This window comes from Nycticebus coucang, chromosome 8 (assembly GCF_027406575.1).
Source record: "Nycticebus coucang isolate mNycCou1 chromosome 8, mNycCou1.pri, whole genome shotgun sequence".
NCBI classification, from domain to species: Eukaryota; Metazoa; Chordata; class Mammalia; order Primates; family Lorisidae; genus Nycticebus; species Nycticebus coucang.
Window position 1 is genome coordinate 107,400,828 of NC_069787.1, and position 22,190 is coordinate 107,423,017.

The 22,190-nt window shown below is 40.6% G+C and overlaps 1 protein-coding gene across 1 annotated transcript in view; it reads left to right on the forward strand.

The window, feature by feature from the left end:
• CLSTN2 (calsyntenin 2) overlaps positions 1 to 22,190 on the forward strand; it is a 658,979-nt gene that overhangs the window by 490,354 nt on the left and 146,435 nt on the right. The window contains exons 3-4 of the mRNA XM_053600197.1: positions 9,104 to 9,299; positions 9,999 to 10,207. Of these exons, the coding sequence (XP_053456172.1) occupies positions 9,104 to 9,299; positions 9,999 to 10,207 (405 nt within the window). The remainder of the gene's footprint in view (positions 1 to 9,103; positions 9,300 to 9,998; positions 10,208 to 22,190) is intronic.

A 22,190-nucleotide genomic window follows, 5' to 3' on the forward strand; every position in this document is an offset into this window, starting at 1 on the left:
AAAATCAAAATATGTTCTAAAAATGAACTTATTTTTTATTTCAGATTTGTATGAGGGTACAAATGATTAGGTTACATTGTTTGTGTTTCCAAAGTAAAGTTCAAGTTATAGTTGAAAAAGAAATTATGAAGGAGACCCCCCTGGCAATTGCAGAAACACTGAAGATAAATAAAGGGGACATTACCAAGTTGACAAGCTTCTGCTAAGGGTCCAACAACTAAAGCAGGTAGACAACCTACAGAATGGGAGAAAATATTAGCATGCTACAAACCTGACAAAGGGCTGATGACAAGAATCTACACAGAACTCTAATCAACACAAAAAGAGCAAATAATTCCATTTATAGGTATGCAAGAAACTTGAGCGGAATCTTCTCTGAAGAAGTCAGACAAATGGCCAACAAACACATGAAAAAATGCTTATCATTCCTGAACATCACAGAAATGCAAATCAAAACTACTCTGAGATATCATCTAACCCCAGGGAAAATAGCCCACATCACAAAATTCCAAAGCTGCAGATGCTGGCGTGGATGTGGAGAGAAGGGAACACTCTGAAAATCAATTTAAAGGTTTTTCTCCCAAAGTGTCTCAGGAGGTGTGTGATGGCTGAGGAGAAGGTTATTGTGAGATGTGGACTGAGGGGCTGCATCGGTCATGGCCCCTCAGGTGCAACAGAGGCTTGTCTTCTGGTCTGGACTTCACAGGGCTCTTGCCAAAGCCCAGTTCAGCCAATGTGGGCCACAGCGCGTGTGAGAGGGTAGCCAAGGCTTCACGGCCGGCTGCTGCTGACCTCCCAGGCACGCTCATCTGTATGTTGAGCAACAATCCTAGTTCCTAGTACGCCAGCTTTCCCAACCAAGAAAGCATATCAGAAAGATTTTGGAAGTGATATCTTTGTATGGAAACCATTAGGTCGGATCTTTTACTTTTAAGTTCACTATCCTCCCCCTGCAGTGCTTTATTAGTGACAACGAATTCTAGTGACAGCTCTCAGAAAAGATCAAGATAGCCCAATCTGTCCTAGGCTGGTGCTGAGAACTGCGGTTTTAAATATTCTTCTTCCTAGGACATCATTCTGGTACCTTTTTTTCACAGTCTCTCTCTCAACTTGTCCTGGTGTTTCAATTTGCAGTTTGGGATAGTTCTAAGTGAAAAGATTTTTTGAATTATTAACCTGAATTTTACCACATATCTTTATGTTGTACAATGCCAGTTTCCAATGTAAATATAAGAGCACTTAAGTGGCATGCATAATCACCAAAATTACAGAATTTGTATTTTGTGGTTCGCATATGGATATGTATTTAATTCTTTCCAGAGTAGTGTAAATGTTACACAGAACAAACTCTACTGTTCTTACTTTGCTTTTTTATATGTGTGCATTCTACCAGCACTTTCTATTTTTGAGCTTACTGATAGTAAGGGCAGTTCCCTGCCACCCCAGCCCTCCCCACCACTAAAAAAGAAGCTATGTATGGGTTGTCTGATCTTTCCTTTTCCTCTCTGCCATCATTTTTAGCATGAGTGGATGGCTAAGACCGAAAGTAACGTGAATAAGAAAGGATACAGCAGGGTTCCTTGAATGTTCCTGCTTCTTGGTTTGGCACTGCCTTCTTTCTGCATTTGAAGCAAGTTCTAGTTCAAAGGGAAAGTGTGGTTTCTTGAGGAGGTTGGCTTCCTGCTTACTCAATTGAAGGCATAGCATGCTTATCTTATTCTTGTTAAACTCCCACAGCCACAGCGAGCCGAGGGTCCCCTGAATTGTGAATGTTACCTGTGAATGGGCAGCAAGACACTGTGGACATACATATCTCCTCTGCTCATGACATAATCCATTGTCCCATTTACAAAACACAAGTTCAAAAATAAAATTATTAATAATTTTAATATGGAGACAGTAGAGTTTTCAACCTAGCTCAGGGCGCTTCTGAGCACAGGGCTCTGGGTGACTCTCAGGTGACAGGCCCATGATGCTGGCCCTGTGCCATGGCCTTCAGCCCTGCTGGACTCTGTGGTCCCTTTGGCTCACATGCTCCTTGCTGCTGCAGGGTCTAAGGCAGGGGTTCTCAACCTTCCTAATGCTGTGACCCTTTAATACAGTTCCTGTGGGTCCCGACCCACAGGTTGAGAACTGCTGGTCTAAGGCATGCTGCTCCCTTTGCCTGAAACATGACTCTCTCCTCATGGCCCAGGTGTCTTCCATTTTATCTTCTGGTGATCTCAGCCCAGCCATCATAACCTTAGAGAAGCTTTCCCTGCCCTTCTTGACCACATGGCTCTCCTTCCATGTACATATCCCAACTGCCATATTTATTTCATGTGATTCTTTGACTGCTTACTTCCCTTCCCTATACACTACAAGCAGCTTGTAGGCCAGCACTGGGGCTGATCTTCACCACTGTCTGGCACATAGACCTAATAAATATGTGTAAGGTGAATGAATGGAGAAATAAATGAATGCATTTTTTTGCAAACTAAATGCAAATGTCAGGTACAGAGGTAGGATAAATAAGGGTGACATGAATTCTAGGTTTTGTTCAAAAGGGAACTAATTCTGTCTCAGATGGAGCTGGTGAAAACTAAGTCAGCATTGGTTATCCTTGTTTACTTTCCTGTTTTTTCTAGTAGATAAGGGATACTTGGGGGTAAGGTAGCCTTATGTTTTAAGGTACTCAAGTTTGTCCTTGTGTCTGTAGCCCTGGGACTCAGTTCTCAAAAAAAATATTAGTTCTACTGAATTGAATGGAATTGAATTCAGTTAGATGGAAATGTGTTGCCCTGACATTATCTTCTTCCCCCTGTGCCTCCACTTCTCCTCTTTCTCCTCTCCCTCTTTCCTTTCCTTGTCTCTTGTTGGGAATTTCTGTGTCTTGAGAACTGCTGTAATCATGATTGGATATTTCCAACAGAAGATTATCCTCATCCATTTTAGGTTTAACTTGACTCTTCAAAGAAAAATGGTCTGATTAGCCTTATAACTATGGCAGTGGTTGGGCTCTCAAGAGAATGTCCCTGAAATAGTCTGGGCACAATCTCATGTTGGCACACATCTTGGGATAGAAACACAAGGCAGGTACTTTAGAACTATATCCATTCAACTCCAGCTAATTCAGGAAGAAATTAAACTTGAAGATTGGATAAAAGCTATTCTCCTGCCTTAGAGGCTACAGAACTAGCCTGATCAGAACGGGCAGTACAGAAATGCTAAGCAATCCTAAACAACAGCTGCTAATGGGAACCAGCCTTCTTATTAGAACTAGGTCCACAACCTGTCTTCCTTGTCCATTATTCCACAACAGCACTTGCAAAGTAGCCAGAAGGAGAGGCAGTGAAAATGGAATGTTCATAATGAAACTGAGGATCAATGAAATAAAAAAATGAAAGCCTACAGGTAAGATTGGTATTGATTGAACATCTTAGAAGACATTGTTAGTAAGAGATCAGGGCATGCTTCCTGTATGTAAAATGGGGGATTTGTCTCTTGAGTGAGACTTCAATTGGAATATGGTACATTCCTTGGAGCAATACTCCAGCTGGTTCCCTTAGAAGTTATGAGGCTATTTGGAGATGATGTGGAGAAGTAGAAAGTGCACAGACATAGGAGTTAAAAATTCATGGGTTTAATTCCCAAATTTAGCTCCATGACCTTCAGCAAATAATTAGCCTTTCTCATCTTTTTTTTTTTTTTTTTTTTTTTTTAGTTTGTATAAATCAGCACAAAAAGTACCTGCCTTGGAGATTTGTTATGAAGGTCAAATGAGAGTACCTGGATAGGGGTAGAAAGCTCGGTTCCTGGTCAGAGCAGCTGTGCAATCACATTACTCCCTCTCCTTCTAGAGTCAGCTCCTATGAACAGCTGGGCAGGGCCCAGACAAGGGTGAGGCAAGAAGGCACTTGGGTTGGCCTGAGAGTGAGACCTCCTCAAAGTGTGCACTGTAGGTGTTGGGGGTTGGAGCTCTGGTTCCCTGAACCCAGTTGACCTAGTTCAATTACTAAGCTGACCTAGAAACTTCAACCAAGGCACGGTGGTAATCAAAAGCAAATGTGAGTGGGAACTGAAAATACAACTGGAGTGGCACAAGCAACGTAAATAGAAAGTAAAAGTAACCTGCACAAGTTTCAGAGTAACAAAGAGAGATTTTATTTAGGATGAACAAAGATAAAGTTTAGAGAACTTCCAGTGAGATTTGGAAGTGGGTCCCTCTCATGAAGGAGGAAAGATGAGAGAGATGAGGTGCAAAGGTCCTCAGCAGCATAAATATTCTGTTTGAAATTGGTTGCAAGTTTTTCATTGGCTTCTCTGTGCCTCCAAGCAGTATTGCCCTTTTCTATTGGACATTGCTTACCAACATTACTTCATACCCACATTCTCATGGGCCGTCCAGACTTCCTGGTTCAGCAGGCTAGGTTTTCTTCCCACCCTACCTTGAAGCCCTTTTCTTAGTGTCCATTGTCAATAGGTACCTTGCTGGTCTCAGCAGTGCAGCTGGAACAATGATAGACCAGGTTGGTGCACATCAGGGTTGATGCCCTCCTCCCCAAAACCATCTCCTGGACCATCTTACAAGGACACAGTGGAGACTCAGAGAGGCAACACAATTTGGCTTAAGCAGAGCAGTGAGGGACAGGCCCAGAATGTAAAGCAAGTCCTCCCGGTTCTAAGCCTCTGTTTTGTTCCCCAGCAGCTGTAGCTGAGCTCTTTCCTGCCCATGTCATATGGCAGTCACACACCCTTGGCACTATAAATGGCCTCTCTGGACATCTCACATCATCTTCCCAACAAATCTGTGAATTCCGACAATGTGGGAAGAGGACAAGTCTCAAATTTTCAGCACTTCCCAAGGCATTTACTGCAGGGAATGCCTGCAGTTGGATTCAATAAATAAAAACCTGTTGATTGAGAGGAGAGAGATATTCTCATGGCCTTATAATTTTATTTTATTTTATTTATTTATTTTTTTTTTGTGGTTTTTGGCTGGGGCTGGGTTTGAACCCGCCACCTCCGGCATATGGGACCAGCGCCCTACTCCTTGAGCCACAGGCGCTGCCCGGCCTTATAATTTTATTACAGAGAAATAGTTATAATAATCATTAGCCCAGCTGAAGGGGAGAAATGAATTCATTTCACCACATGTTCATCTCTTTAAGAAGTTAGCTTTTCAGGTTCCACAGGACTTTGGAACTCACCTAGACTCACCTCCACCATTTCAGAAGAGAAAATTACACTGGGAGAAGTGGTGGGTGGACAGGCATAATAGAGAGGTGGGGGAGGTAAAGGGAATTTGGCTACAACAATGTAGAGTATTTAAACCAAGAGTAAAGAGGCAAAGGAAGGCAGGAGGCTAGAACTGACAGCTAACCGAATACAAACCTGCAGGACCAAAGACAGGGCCTGAGGCACAGGCTCTGGGAACTCAAAACAGCTTCTCTTCTACAGGGGAATTTAGCAGGGACAGAAACAAATTCCCACAAAGTTGTTCTCATCTGTTCTGTCAGTAACATCAATCAGGGGTGGGGCTGGAACTGAGTGAACACCCCCAGCCTCCATCAAGCACCTGAGGTTGTCAGGCCTCACCACCTGGATAGAGGCAGAGCACAGCAGCCTGGCTGAGCAGAAATACATTTCCTTGTGATTCAGGCAGGTGCAAACCCCTGGAGTATCCGTTCTCTAAAGGCAACTGGTTCACAGCCCTGTGGGGCTATCAGTGACTGGGTGTGATAGAGGTGCAAGGTGGGGAAGGAGGCATCAACCTTCCCAGACTAATCTATTTGCTGGGTGGGTCCTCCTGACTCCATGGGGCACCAGAGCAAACCATATCTGAGTTGTCACTAGATCCCTGTGATCCAGTTGCCAGAGACCTTTTAAACTCTCCCACCTGAGAAAGATACTGACTGAGACAATTGATTTGGACTTTTTGAACTGAGCCAATCGCCTGAGGACTATTCAGGTGGTGCCCTGAGTGTGTGGTTGTAGGAAGGTTTGATTTTCCTTTTCCAATTGTTGCCTCTGGGGGGCGGGGTGACTTAATGCTGGTATTTCTCCAAAGCTGAGACTTCAACCAAGAGTAACTGTTTCACTAGGGTCGAACAGAGGCCAGCTGAAAACAAGACAGAACCACTTATCCCCACCATACCAAACAGGTCCCCAGTTTCTCAGGCCATAGCACTATACAGGTCCTCGACAAAGCTCCAGGGGAAAAATCAAACAATGTAAAACAATCATGGGGTGGAATCAGTGTAGAAACTCTGGTAACATGAATAACCAGACTATATCAACCCCTTCCAGGGAAAGATATGGCAGATGTAACTGAAGATCCAATTCATAAACAGCTGGCCGAGATGTCAGAAATCGAATTCAGAATTTGGATTGCAAACGAGATTATAGAATGGAGGAAAATTTGGAATTAGAAATTCAAGGAGCAATTCAAAAGTTGGAATTAGAAATTCGAGGAGAAATTCAAAAGTTGTCTCAAGAATTTAATGAATTTAAAGATAAAATCGCCAAAGATTTTGACGCACTGAAGCAAGAATTTGCAGCCCTCAAAGATCTAAAAAATACAGTAGAATCCCTCAGTAACAGAGCGGAGCAAGCAGAAGAAAGGATTTCTGACATTGAAGACAAAGCCTTTGAACACTCCCAAACTCTCAAAGAGGAAGAGAAATGGAGAGCAAAAACGGATCATTCTCTCAGAGAGCTCAGGGATAATTCAAAGAAGGCTAATATCCACCTCACTGGAATCCCTGAAAGTGATGAAGTGTCCTCAAAAGGCACAGCGGCCCTTCTCCATGAAATCATGAAAAAGAATTTTCCAGACATGCCAAGAGCTTCTGAAATTCAGAATGCAGACAGTTTCAGAACCCCAGCATGACTCAATCCGAATAAGACATCCCCCAGGCATATCATAATTAACTTCACTACTATTAATATGAAAAAGAAAATTCTGAAAGCAGCCAGACATAATAAATCCATTACCTACAAAGGGAAGAATATTAGATGACTGCAGATCTCTCTGCTGAAACTTTGCAAGCCAGAAGAGGGTGCTCATTGACTTTTAATCTCCTAAAACAAAATAACTTTCAACCCCGGATCCTGTATCCTTCTAAACTGAGTTTCATTTATGATGAAGAAATTAAATACTTTAATGATATTCATATGTTGAAGAAATTTGCCATAACCAAACTAATTCTTCAGGATATTCTCCATAATGACCAGCCCAATCCTCTACCATAATGACCAGCCCAATCCTCTACCACAAAAATAAACTCACTCAGAAACTTTTGATCAAACTCCAACTTCCACAGTGGCAAAAGGATTAAAAATGTCCCCTGGATGTTCAAAAAACTCAATACCTAAAATTTTACCAGACTTATCAATATTCTCTATTAATGTGAGCAACTTAAACTGTCCTCTAAAAAGGCACAGGTTAGCTGACTGGATACAAAAACTCAGGCCAGATATTTGCTGCATACAAGAGTCACATCTTACCTTAAAAGATAAATATAGACTGGGGTGAAAGGATGGTCATCCATATTTCAGGCAAATGGTAATCAGAAAAAAGCAGGTGTTGCAATTCTATTTGCAGACACAATAGGCTTTAAACCAACAAAAGTAAGGAAGGATAAGAATGGTCACTTCATATTTGTTAAGGGTAATACTCAATATGATGAGATTTCAATTATGAATATTTATGCACCCAACCAGAATGCGCCTCAATTTATAAGAGAAACTCTAACAGACATGAGCAACTTGATTTCCTCCAGCTCCATAATAGTTGGAGATTTCAACACTCCTTTGGTAGTGTTGGATGGATCCTCCAATAAGAAGCTGAGCAAAGAAATTTTAGATTTAAACCTAACCATCCAACATTTGGATTTAACAGACATCTACACAACATTTCATCCCAACAAAACTGAATACACATACTTCTCATCAGCCCACGGAACATACTCCAAAATCGATCACATCCTAGGTCACAAGTCTAACCTCAGTAAATTTAAAGGAATAGAAATTATTCTTTGCATCTTCTCGGACCACCATGGAATAAAAGTTGAACTCAGTAACAACAGGAATCTGCATACTCATACAAAAACATGGAAGTTAAATAACCTTATGCTGAATGATAGCTGGGTCAGAGATGAGATTAAGAAGGAAATTGCCAAATTTTTGGAATAAAACAACAGTGAAGACATGAATTATCAGAACCTCTGGGATACTGCAAAGGCACTCCTAATAGGGAAATTTGTAGCACTGCAAGCCTTCCTCAAGAGAATGGATAGAGAGGAAGTTAACAACTTAATGGTACATCTCAAGCAACTGGAAAAGGAAGAACATTCCAACCCCAAACCCAGTAGAAGAAAAGAAACAACCAAAATTAGAGCAGAATTAAATGAAATTGAAAACAAAAGAATTATACAACAGATCAATAAATCAAAAAGTTGGTTTTTTGAAAAGGTCAATAAAATAGATAAACCTTTGGCTAAAAAAAAAAATAAAAAATAAACCAGGAGTAAAGGAAAGATAAGATCTGTGCTATTCATTCTTCACTGAGCAAACAAATCACCTGGGGATTTGCTTCAAAAGCAGACTCTAGCCAAAGAGGGCTGGGGCCCCTGGGGCTCTGCATGTCTAGGGGCTTCCTGTTGCTACTGGCACTGCTGATTCATGGACCATGCTTTCAAATAGTGAGGGTGTTTTCATAGGACAAAATACTATTCAAAACTTTGGCCTTTTATTCCTTTCCTCTGCAGGCCTTTTTCTTTTGACTGTGAGCATGTTCCCTAACCCCAAACTGGGCAGAGGGTAGGTGGGAATCCTGCTGAGAAAACTAGGAGAATCAGCCAGTTGCCTGCAATGACTCTCATCTTTGCCCACAGTGATATACTTGATGGGTGGCATGTCCACGCATAAAACACTTCCCATTTTACTAGCTGTGAAATGTATATGTGGGTATAGGTCTCTGGAAGCCTCTTCTGTTTTGGGAATTCTGTGTACACAGAGGAAGTGCAGGAGGGTCTGATTTGCAGATCTGGTCCAGTGGAAGCATTGTCTTCAGCAGGACGATCATCAGCATTCCCACTCACTATCTTCTGTCCTTCTACAGGGGAAATCTGTGCCTTTAAGATCCATGGCCAGGAGCTTCCCTTTGAGGCCGTGGTGCTCAACAAGACGTCAGGGGAAGGGCGGCTTCGTGCCAAGAGCCCCATTGACTGTGAGCTTCAGAAGGAATATACGTTCATCATCCAGGCTTACGACTGTGGTGCTGGGCCCCGGGAGACAGCCTGGAAGAAGTCTCACAAGTAAGTGGCTTGACACAGCTCCCTGGACACCCCTCCCTGCCTTTCCCAGCCCCTCTTCTGGTGTGTTTATCCCCTTGTCACACCGTGGTACACCAATCTTGCTCAGTGGCTTACCACTCCCCAGCTCCCGGTAGCCATCTGCACAGACTGCTTCCTACACCTGGAATAGTCTACTTCCTCTTCTTGACTTGAAGATACTCCCATTCTACCTTCACGAGTCAGGTCAGATGTCACCTCCTCTAGGAAGCCTTCCCTAAGGCAACTCATCTGCAGACCCAGTCAGGACCTATCCCTGGGCTTCTGGTGCCATGTGCTGCTGCGCATTTTTCACTGTGGGTTGTCATTGCTAGCTCCCTTAGAGAGTTTGGCTCAGATCCTGATGTGAGTAAGAGGGTTAAATTCTTACCAAATGAGGAGTGAATGTACAGGAGAGGAAGGTAAAGGAAACACATTGCTAGAGAATGAGAAAGGGCAAAGAACATGGAAGAGCCTCCCTGGGCCAGATTCATCTCGGATCACTAGGATGAGGCCAGGGTCTCCAGTGAGAGGAAGGACAGGACCCTCAGACAACTACCCCAACTGGCTTGTGGGTTCTCCCTTGGCTTGGCTGTGGGACCTTAGTCAGTGCCCCCAGGAGGTGTGGAAAGTTGGTGTGATTCTTTTTTACCACCATCTCTTCCTTCCTGTGTGTGATCCCAGGGCCGTGGTCCATATCCAGGTGAAAGATGTCAATGAGTTTGCTCCTACCTTTAAGGAGCCGGCCTACAAGGCCGTGGTGACGGAGGGCAAGATCTATGACAGCATCCTGCAGGTGGAGGCTGTCGATGAGGACTGCTCCCCCCAGTACAGCCAGATCTGCAACTACGAAATCGTCACAACAGATGTGCCTTTTGCAATCGACAGAAATGGTAAGTGTCTTGAGAGTACCCCAGTGGGGTCAGGGAAACAAATCCACCACCCCTACTCTGAAGGCCAAATTTGGGGCTATGAATGTGGTTGGCAAGTGATGCCTTTCTTGCTATCCTTGGCCTAAATTCCATAATCCAGGACTTAGTCCTGAACTCCAAGGTGTGGCTTTACATGATTAGCAGACGTGGCAGGTCTACAAACACTCCCAGGAAACCTCAGAAACCTACTCACTGAACAGTCTGTAAACCTCATATTGCCGTACATCTGGATACTGAAGGTGGTTGATTTCCTGGTAGAATTTTCTAATTGTCATCCCAATGTGAGCATTGCCATAAGGTTGGCCATATCTAGGTCTCTTTCTTATACCACAAGTTAGAAAATCACTAAGTTAGAAAATCACTAAAATCACTTGGCCATATCTAGATCCCTTTCTTTTATAACAAGTTAGAAAATCACCTTCTACCACAATAATTTGATTCCAGCTCCCAAAGAGATGCTAACAGAGAGTGTGAGGATTTTGAAACACCTTCAAAACCACAGATCTATTCAGAAATCTTTAAAGCTCTTTCCCATATGCCTTTTGAGAAATTCAACCTTTGTGAGAATAAAAGACTCTTCCCACTAAACCCCAATCCCAGACTGAACTAAAAACAGTTGTATAAACCATTTAGATATTTGCCTGTCACCAAGAATAAAAAACTTGCTGTATTGTAAACACCACAGCTGGAGGCCCAATCAACTCAGCCTACATTGACTGTGATTTTTCAATACCATAATTATATCAAATAATAATTATTTGCCAAATACATTGTTCAGTTATTAATATGAGTGCATGGGAGTCTGAATGTGCTTCCTGCTTTGCTTCAAATAAGATTTTTACATGTGATGATGTAAATGTTGCAAAACTTGAACTTCATTCATTTGGTAATTATTTATTGAGTGCCAGTCCTGGGGGTGTTGGATACTGGGATGAGGATAGAGCAGAGCTCAAATCGGACATGGGGCTGTCCACATGGAACTAGATGTCTAATGAAAAAAAGAAAAAGGAAAATCAGATGGTATCAAGAGCAAAGTTTGTTCACAAATCATGTCATGAGCCAAGGTGAGGCAACAAATTAGTTCTGAGTTTCCTGGTAGCCAGTGCACTGAAGAAAATAACAGCAGTCACCTGCTTTCAAGCCCTCAGAAGAAAGCCAGTGTTTCTTGATATTGAGACTAAGGAGAAACATACTGTATGATGTAATCTTCTGCTTCCTGAAGCATCAGTGGAAGATAGAGGAGTGAAAGCCAAGGAGAAAACACCACCCTTGGTCTCAAGTACCTTATGATCTGTCTTGGAAGATACAACCAATATTCACAAGACCAAAAAAATAGTAATGAGGTAATTTTCCTATAAAATGCCTAAACATAAAAACATTTACACACCTGGACATCACTAGTTAATTGTGTCGGACACACTATCATCACATAAGAAAGTGAAGGAGGAAAATCAGGATTTTAATTAAAGTTTCATTCAGAACTAAGAAAAGGGTAAGTTTCATTAGTAAAGCTGTCAAAATCATTCCCCGAGAGCTTCTCCCACAGGCTCTATGGGCTAGCTACTCTGTCCTCACCACCTAGACACACACACACCACTCCATAAAATATAAAACAACCATTTTGTATGTCTCTCCTCTGGGTTTCTATTCCTCTGAGGTCAATTATGCAGTCTGTCCACAAAAGCTTTGGAATTTAGGGAGTGACAAGTCCATACTGGACAGCAAGCATAGACAAGTGGAAGTGCCTGTGCTCAGTGTCCAGCTCCACCGGATCTCCTGCCCTAGTTTTGGAAAGCCCCATCCCAGTGAGAGATGAGATGCAAATTCTTTCTTTGGAGGGCAAACTGCCCCAGTCATGATGATAATTACTCACCTTGATGAGCCATTTCACTAACATATGCCAATTTATTTCCCTGGCTATCTCATTAAAAGTGAGTAACGGGCCTTTGCCAGGCCTCAGCCTCCAACTTTGGCTTACAACATAAGATGAAGAGGAGAGTGGCCATTACACCCAGGGAGTGGGGCCCCCAACAGCAAGGGGCACAAAACCATTTCTCCAAGTAATGAAGGCAGGACCTAGGGGCAGATAGAGAAGTGACTCCCATTCTAATGAGCTTCCCAGTTACCCCTTATTTATCACTTCTCCCAGTGACCTCTCTGCCTCCTTGAAGAGGTTCTTTGCATGCACAGAAGGGAAAGTACTGCTGAGCTGAGGGCCTACTCCTTGAGGCCAAAGTCCTCTCCCATACCCCTTGGCTTCAGGGAGATCCCTCCTAACCATTCTAGCCAGGATTTTGCTTATGGGGAAAAGAAAGGCAGATGGGAGGATGGCAGACACTACATAGAGTCAGCCTGACATGTCTTTAAATAGAGATTCAATCTCTTCCCACTCAAGGTCCTCAGCCTTTGGATTGCTCCCCCATGAAACCATGGAAATAGCAATCCCTACCTCATTGTAGGATTTTGAGGCCTCAACAAGAAACAGTGTATGAAAAGAAAGATTGCAAGGTACCAGGCATATAAGAACTAAATTAATGGTGCTATCATTGTTAGATATTTACATATCTAACAATGTCTAACCTTACATTGGGATGTAAGGTTTACTCACCCTATGGATTTCCAGGCTAAATTTGTAAGCAGATAACTGTAAATTTGATTACCTACCTCTCTTTTGGGAAGTTATGTACCCATTTCAATTGGTTTACAGGTTTCCATCTGATGGCACTTGGCCAGTCTCTCTGAGATAGGCAGGGCTTGGGTCCTTATTTATGTTGAACAATTGGAAACACTGAGTCTAAATATGAAGAGCTTGCTTCATAATACTTTCACACTGATGACAGAGTTGGAACTGGAACCCAGGTCCCCTGAGTGTTGGCATAAAGGTCTTACTATCAGATTGCTCTTCCTCAATCAAAATTCATAGGGATGCATGGCAGTGTGGGTGATGTCAACAAGATGGCAGAGCAGGATAACCCAGGCTTTGTTCCCCTCACAAAGAACAACAACTGAACAGGTATGAATAAAAATAGTTCTAGGAGAACTCAGGGGTCCAATTAAGTAGCAACAGCAATGTAGTGGAAGAAAAAAATGCAAACAACTACACAAAAAGTACAGGAAGAATAGTTTTATTTAGTTTACATCATTCCATCCCCCTTACTACTCAGCCCAGAGAGGGAACTCCCCAGGTTTCAAGATCCCCTTGCAAAGGAAAGGAGAGTGAGCGTACATTCCACTTCTGCAGCCTTTCAAAGCACTCCCCAAATGACCCATTTCAGTTTTACCCCACCCAAATTTCTGAGGAGAACAGCATAGCTGAGACATCTATAGACAGTTGGGTGCCAGCATGTTCTGCACAGGACCCCAGCAGCCTTCTCCTCTGAGGGCCTCCACAGCCCTCATAACCACCACACAGTGCCTCCCTCCAGCTTTCATTGCCGAGGACCCCACAGTTTCACCATTGTGGACCCCAGAAGCCTGCTCTTCGAGGACACTAGCAGCTTTTGCTACTGAGAAAATGAATAGCTAGCACAGACACAGGGTCCCCTACAACTTTCTCCACTGAGTATCCCAAAGTTCTTCATTTTCACAGTTTCTAGGTGGTTGAGTCATTGTCCCATTCCCCACCTCCTCCCTACCAACCCTAGTTGTTATTAATGTGAGTGCCCCAATCCAGGAACCCCAGCATAGCCATAATAAATGTATATTTGTACCAGAATGGCCTGAGCCCCTGCTACAAACCCATTCCTCACCACCACATGTGCATCCATGTCTAACCCATTAGCCATCTACATATGAACAGCTGGACCCAACCACCGTCACCAGGTCTCACAAGCAAGCATGTGTCTACAGCTAAATCATGCAGTCACGTGCATGCTTCCCATTAGTCCCAGTCCCTATAGTTGTACCTACACAAGCAAACAGTCCTAACTCGCATCATTGGCCCCACCACCACACACCCACACCCACAATTGGTTTGTACAACTGTGCATGCACACAGAGCCACCAAGCTCTATCACAGGCATCCATTGTGCCCACATCTGACCCTTACAGCTCCACACATGTATGCCTTGGCCTCTGCAGCTGAATATATGCATACGGCCAACCCTCCCACCCTATCACTTGTCTCCACCACAGTGTTTGCACTTGCAACTGAGCTCTGCACCACACACATATGCACACTACCAGCTGGAGTCTTGCATGTACACATGCACATACAACTGGCCTAACCTTTGTAACTGGCCCTCACCACTACATGGGAACCTGAAGGTGGCCCCTACAACTATACATATATACATTACCTGCCTTGACTCCTATTTCCATGCACATGCACACCATCAGGCCCCATATGCCTACATTTGGCCCTACTCCAGCTCTTGCCACCATTAACATCCCCCAGTTGAGTAATGCGCACCACTGGCTCTGGTCCCCACTGCTGTCTGCACCAGTCCCTTGTTACTGGGTGTAGGAGTACTGCTGATACCATCAGCCTACTAAGCTATCATGGGCCTCCCACGGCCCTTGCCACAACAAAGGCCACCCAGATGCTGATGTTGTAGGCCCATGCTGCCACAACCAACAAGATATCACACCTCTCTCCCTAAACCAAGAGTCACTAAGCATGGTGCCATAGTGTTCTCCAACGCTCCAATGTGCACGCACACACACGTGAAGAAATAACTTACCAAAGCTAGTCCATAAAACCTGGAAGAATTGATTGCTTCTTCTAATGCTCAAATACCTACACAAGACTACAAGTATCATGAAGGATCAGGAAAATATGACACAAACACAGGAACAAAATAAACTGCCAATAACTAGTCCCAAAGAATTAGAGTTGAATTCCTGAAAAGGCATTCAAACAAATTGTTCTAAAAAAAATTCAGTAAACTACAAGAGAACAAAGATAAATAATTTAACTAAATTGGGAAGAAAAATACAAAAACAAAATTAGAAGCTCAACAAAGAGGTATAAAACATAAAAAAGAACAAAACAGATTTTGGAGCTGAAGAATACAATGACTGAAATAAAAATGTAATGCAGAGCTTTAATAACAGACTTAATCAAGCAGAGAAAAAAATAAGCAAACTCAAGGACAAATAATTTGAAATTGTCCATCAGAGGGAAAAAAAGAATGAGAAGGAATAAAGAAAGCCTAAAGAATTTGTCAAACATCAAGAGAGCTACCAATAGTGTGATGAGGCCTTAAGGAGAAGGGGGTTAGAGGTACAATGCTTATTTAAAGAAATAATGGTAGAAAACTTCCCAAATATGAGAGATATAGACATCCAGATACTTGAAGCTCAAAGGTCTCTAAGCACATCCAACCCAAAAAAGCCCTCGCCAAGACATATTTTTAAAAAACTGTCAAAAATCAAAGATAAAGAGAATTTTAAAAGAAGAAAGAGAAAAGAAGTATATCACATACAATGAAACAGCCATTAAGCTCTCAGAAGAATTTTTGACAGAGGTCTTTCAGGCCAGAAGAGAGCGGAATTCAAAGTACTGAAAGGAAACAAACAAACAAAAAAAAAAAAAAACCAGTCTACCAAGAATACTTTACTTGATAATTTTGTCCTTCAGAAATGAAGAAGAAATAAAGACTTTCTCTATAAAACAACGCCTCGGAGTTCTTTCATGTGGATTGCCTTACAAAAAATATTAATTTTAAACTTTAAACTGAAACAAAAGGACACTAATTAGTAATATGAAAATACAAAACTCACTTTTAAAGGTAAGTATAATATGGGGAGGTGGAAAGAATAAGGGCAGAGTCTTTACATATGGTCAAGGTTAAGTTGTTATCAGCTTAAAATAGACTAGTATAGGGTGGCACCTCTGGCTTAAGGAGTAGGGGGCCAGCCCCATATGTCAGAAGTGGTGGGTTCAAACCTGGCCCTGGCCAAAAACTGCAAAAAAATAAAAATAAAAAATTGACTAGTATAACCATAAGTTATTTTATATATAAATCTTGTGGCAACCACGAAGCAAAAACTTACAGTAATACACGAAAGATAAAGAGAAAAGAACCAAAGCACACTTAGAAAATTATAAAATCATAAGGAAAGACAGCAAGAGAGAAAGAAAAAGAACAAAGATAAACAAAATAACCAGAAAACAATTAACAAAATGTTAATAGACAGTTCTGGTCTATCAATAATTACCTTAAATGTAAATGGATTAAATCCACCAATCAAAAGACATACAGTGGCCAAGTGGATAAAAAGCAAGACTCAACTATAAGTATGCATCTTGCAAGAGACTCATTTCATCTTTAAAGATGTACAAATACTGAAAGTAAAGATATGGAGAAAGATATCCATGCAAACAGAAACCAAAAGACAGCAGAGAAGCTATCCTTCTTCTATCAGGCAAAATAGACTTGAAGTCAAAAACTGTGCCAAGAGACAAAATCATTACATAATGTTAAAATGGTAAATTCATCAAGGTAATTTCAAATATACACAGATACAACAAGGGAGCCCCTATTCATATAAAGCAAATACTAAGAAATCCAAAGGAAGAAATAGACAACAGAATAATAATAGTAAGAGATTTTAATACTCCGCTTTCAACAATGGATTATCCAGACAAAAAATTAAGGAAAAAATATAGGACTTGAAGTGCACTTTAGATCAAATGAACCCAAAATACATAGAACAAACAGCAGCAGAAAACACAGCACACACAAAACATTTCTAGGATGATCATATGTTAGGCCATCGTTTTCAATGAAACTCTTCGTTTCCCTATTAACTCACCTGGTAGCATCTATCCCCAACAGCTACCAGAGCCCAGGCAAAAGAGCACCAGCAGGGGAATCCACATGCATGGATCCCTTCAGGATGGCCTCATTGTTAGTGGTCAGATTGCAGGCACAGCTTCTATGACATAACCATAATGTAAAGTTTGAGTTTCCAGGATTTACATATTCTAATGATACATGGCATGCCTAGAGGCCACACACATGAAAGTTAGGGGATGCGGACAGAGAGAGAGAAAAGGACCTCTGGGCCAATGCCTTTACTGGGTCTAGAGCATTATACAAAAAGGTTTCCCAGGGTGAGTTTTAATTAGTGGGTTTAAGGCAAGCAGGCACGAGATCCAGTAGGTCACTCAGTGACTGAGAGGTAGTCACTATACCATATCTGTACAGCCCATGCAGGGTGTGAGGGTCGGTGGGGGGTTGGATCTAGGTGTCCTATGAGGAAGTGGTCACCAGGAGGCAGTTGTGTAAGGCAGTTGTCTGGACTGGCCACCTAGGGGATCTTGGAGAAGGAATAGAATTGGAAATAGTGTCAAGGGTGACTGAGTACTGTTTCTTATACGAAAAAGCCAAATTTATATTCAAAATGGATGTTGAGGCAACATAAAATTGTAAGCATTTACTATAGCCATAAAACCAGGCTGAAATTTAAGAAGACTTAAATCATATCAAGTATCTTTTCCAATTATGATGGTTTGAAACTAAAAATCAATAAAAGGAGAAAAACTGGAAAATTCACAAATATGTGAAATTCAACAGCATGCTCCTGAACAACTAATGAGTCAAAGAAGAAATCAAAATAAAAATTTAAAAAAAAATTTTTTGAGATAAACAAAAATGAAAACACAATATAGCAAAACTTTCCAGGTGCAGCAAAGGCAACTCTAAAATAGAATTCTATAGCAATAAATGTCAGCATTAAAAAAGAAATAAATCTCAAATAATATACTGCTTTTATACTTTGAGGAACTAGAAAAAGTAGGAAAAACTAAGTTCAAAATTAGTAGAATGAAGAAAAACAATGATGAGAACAGAAATGAAATAAATACTAGAAGAATAATAGAAAAGATCAATGGCACTGAATGGGTATTTTAAAAAGATAAACAAAGTTGGGCAGTGTCTGTGGCTCAAAGGAGTAGGGCACCGTCCCCATATGCTGGAGGTGGCGGGTTCAAACCCAGCCCTGGCCAAAAACTGCCAAAAAAAAAAAAAAAGGTTGACAAATTTTTCACTAGATTAAAAAAAAGAGAGAACTCAAATAAAATCAGAAATGAAAGAGGAAACATTATAACTAATACCACAGAAACACAAAAGATTATAAGAGACTGCTAAGAACATTTACATAACAACAAATTCGATAACATAGCAGAAATGGATAAATGTCTAGAAACAAAGAACCTACCGAGACTGAATTATGAAGATATAGAGGATTTCAGTAGATCAGTAATGAGTAAGAAGATAAAATGAGTAATTAAAAAAAATCCCCCATCAAAGAAAAGTCCAGGAACTGATGGCTTCATAGCTAAATTCTACCTAATACTTAATGAAGAACTAATACTAATTTTTCTCAGACCCATCCAAAAAATTGAAGAAAAGAGAACATTTGCAAACTCATTTTATAAGGCTAACATTACCCTGTCACCAAAATCAGGCAAGGACACTACAAGAAAAGAAAATTATAGGCCAATATTCCTGATGAACATAGATATAAAAATCCACCTCGAAAAAAAAAAACTAGCAAATGAATAAAAGGATCATACACCATGCTCAAATAGCATTTATCCCTGGAATGCAAAGAAGTTTCAACATACACAAATCAATAAATGTGATATATATCACATTGAGAGAATGAAGGACAAAAACCATGTGACCATCTCAATAGATGCAGAAAAGCATTTGACACAATTCAACATCCTGGCATCATGAAAACTCTTAACAAATAAGGTATACAAGGAATGCCATCAACACTAAAGGCCATCATATATCACAAACACACAGATAACACCATACTTAACAGTGAAATATTGAAAGCTTTTTCTCTAAGATCAGAAAAAGACAAGGATGCCCATTCTTGCCACTTCTATTCAGCATAGTCCTGGAAGTCTTACTCAAAATAGGTAAGAGAAATAGATAAAAGACATTCAAATGAGAAAGAAAGAAGTAAAATTGTTTCTGTTTGCAGATGACAGGATTTTGCACATAGAAAGCCCTAAAGGTTTCACCAAAATACCATTAAAACTAGTAAACAAAGTCAGTAAAGTTTCAGGATACAGAAGCAACACAAAAATTAGTTGCCTTTCTATATACTTAACAACAAACTACCCTACTTCCCAAAAAAGGAAATCAAGAAAACAATCCCATTTACAATCCATCAAAAGTAATACAATACTTAGGAATAAATTTAACCAAGGAAGATAAAATACCTGTACGCTAAAAACTGTAAAACATGAAGGAATTGCAGAAGGAATAGGTAAATGGAAAAATATTCCATGTTTATGGATTGGAAAAAATAATATTGTTAAAATGTCTAGACTACCCAAAGTGATATACAGATTAATTATAATCTCTGTCAAAAATTCCAATGCCAGTTTTCACAGTAACAGAAAAAAATTCCTAAAATTATTCTGGAACCACAAAATACCCTGATTAGCTAAAGTAAGTTTAAGCAAGAACAACTGGAGACATCACATATTCTGATTTCAAAAAACTATATTAAAAGCTATTGTAATCAAAACGGCATGGTACTGGCATAAAACTAGACATATAAACCAATGAAACAGAATAGAGAGCCCAGAAATAAACCCATATATAGATGGTTAGCTAATTTTCACAAAAGTCACTAAGAACACATGTGGTAAAAGGATAGACTAGTCAATAAATGGGACTGGGAACCCTGGATATCTAGAAGTAAAAAAGAAAAAAAACAAATTGAACCCTTCTCTTACACAAAATCAATTCAAAATGAATTAAAGACTTAAACATGGACCTGAAATTATAAAACTCCTAGAAAAAAATGTAGGGGGACATATAGACATTGTTTTTAGCAATGATTTTTTTGATTTGACTCCAAAAGCATAGGAAACAAAAGGGAAAGTAAACAAGTGGGGCTGCATCCAAGCACAGAGCTTCTGCAAAGGAAAGAAAACAAAAAGAAAAAAATGAAAAGGGAAACTACAAAATGGGGAAAATGTAAAGTATATATGCAAAAAGGAGTCATCTAAAATATGTAAAGAACCCATACACCTCAATAGAAAAAAAATAATAAACTTTTTAAAAAAAATGGGCAGAGGACCTGCAGGAACATTCTTCCAAAGAAGACATATAAATGGCCAAGAGAATTATGAAAAGAAGCTCAATATTACTAATCATCAATGAAATGCAAATTGAAACTTCAGTGAGATGTCACTTCACAACTGGTAGAATGACTATTGTCAAAATATCAAAAGATAAATGTTGGTGAGGATATAGGGAAAAGGGATCCTCACTTACTATTGGTAGGAATGTAAACTGATACAACCATTATAGAAAACAGCATAGAGTTTCCTCAGAAAATTAAAAACAGAACTAGCATATGATCCAGCAATTTCACTTTTGGCATTTATTTATCTGCAGGGAAAAAATGAGTATCTTGAAAAGGTATTAGCACTCCCATAGTCATGGGAGCATTATTTATAATAGCAAGATATGGAAAACAACCTAAGTTTTTGTTAATAGATGAATGTATTAAAAAAATAATGCAGGAAATACACACATATAGTAGAGTGTTAAAAAAGAAGGAAATTTTCCATTTGCAACAACTTGGATGAACCCAAAGGGCTTTGAGCTAAGTGAAATAAGCCAGATACGGAAAAACAAATGCTGCATCATCTCCCTTAGATGTGAAATCTTAAAAAGATAAAACTCTCAGTAATAGAGAATGATGGTTACTATAGGCTAGAGAGCAGGAGAAAAGAGGAGATACTGGTCAAAGGGTATGAACTCTCAGTTGTAAGATAGATAAGTACTGAAGGCCTCATGTCCAGTATGGTGATTAAATAGTTAAGAATAATGTAGTGAACCTTGAACTTCTCTGAGAGTTGATCTCCAGGACTCTTAGCACACACACGAGAAAGGGAGCTATGTGAGAGGTTACATTTGCTAAACATCTTGATTGCCTTAGTCGTTTCATAACATATACATATATTAAAACGTCACTTTGCACATGACAAATAATATATCACTTTTTTGTCAGTCATACCTGAATAAAGCTGGTAGCAAATCTCACAAAGTGTGTTCTAACCCTGTACCCACCAGTGTGCGTATGTGTGTGTAGTCAAGTTATTTGAATCTCATCTCTCATCCTCACCAGTAAGATGGAGCTTAAATATCGTAGCTGTGCAGTGCGACTGTTACCTGCACTGGTGCCAGCAAGGCACCTGCTGGGGCATCTGGCACAAGCCGCCCACCCAGCCATGTCGGGGAATGACAGCAGAAGGAGCAGCGGGGTCTCCATGACACCCCGTTACCACCTGGCAGATTGTTCCCCTTTCCAAGGGGTTTTTTGGTCTTCATGCAGTCCCAGCGGGGCTTTCTCTGTCATAAGGCTGCCCTGGTGAGTGATAGGACTCCCACGCTTTTGAGCCAAGTGTGTCGCAAATTCCGCTTACTCTAAAAGTGAACAAAAATGCTTCTTTCCCATCCAAGTAGAAAAGTAACTCACGCCTGGTATGAGAAATTTGGATAACACGGGAAAGGCTGAAGAAGGGAATAAGTCACCTTTAATCCTGCCAAAGATAGCCACTACTAACAATTTACCATATTTCCAATAGCTTTTCTGTGAAGTTTTCACACAATATTGATACCACATTATCCTTGTTTTTCTTTGTCCTTCCTTTATTCACTTTATAGCATTTGATTATATGTATTTTCCCCATGCTTAGAAATTCTTTATGATCACGACTTTTACTGCTGAACACCATTCCATCTTATGCATAGACTTTTATGCTTAGCTATTCCTTTACTATCAGACTATTTTTTTAGTGAAACAAATAATAGTTGGATGAACACATTTGCACATGTATCTGCAATTTTTATCTTCTTCCTGGTATCAACTATTTAGATGAGAAAGTGCATGCCCAAACGGTATGAACAATTTCAAAATGATTGGCCTATATTGCCAAGTAGCTCTCCAGAAAGGCTGT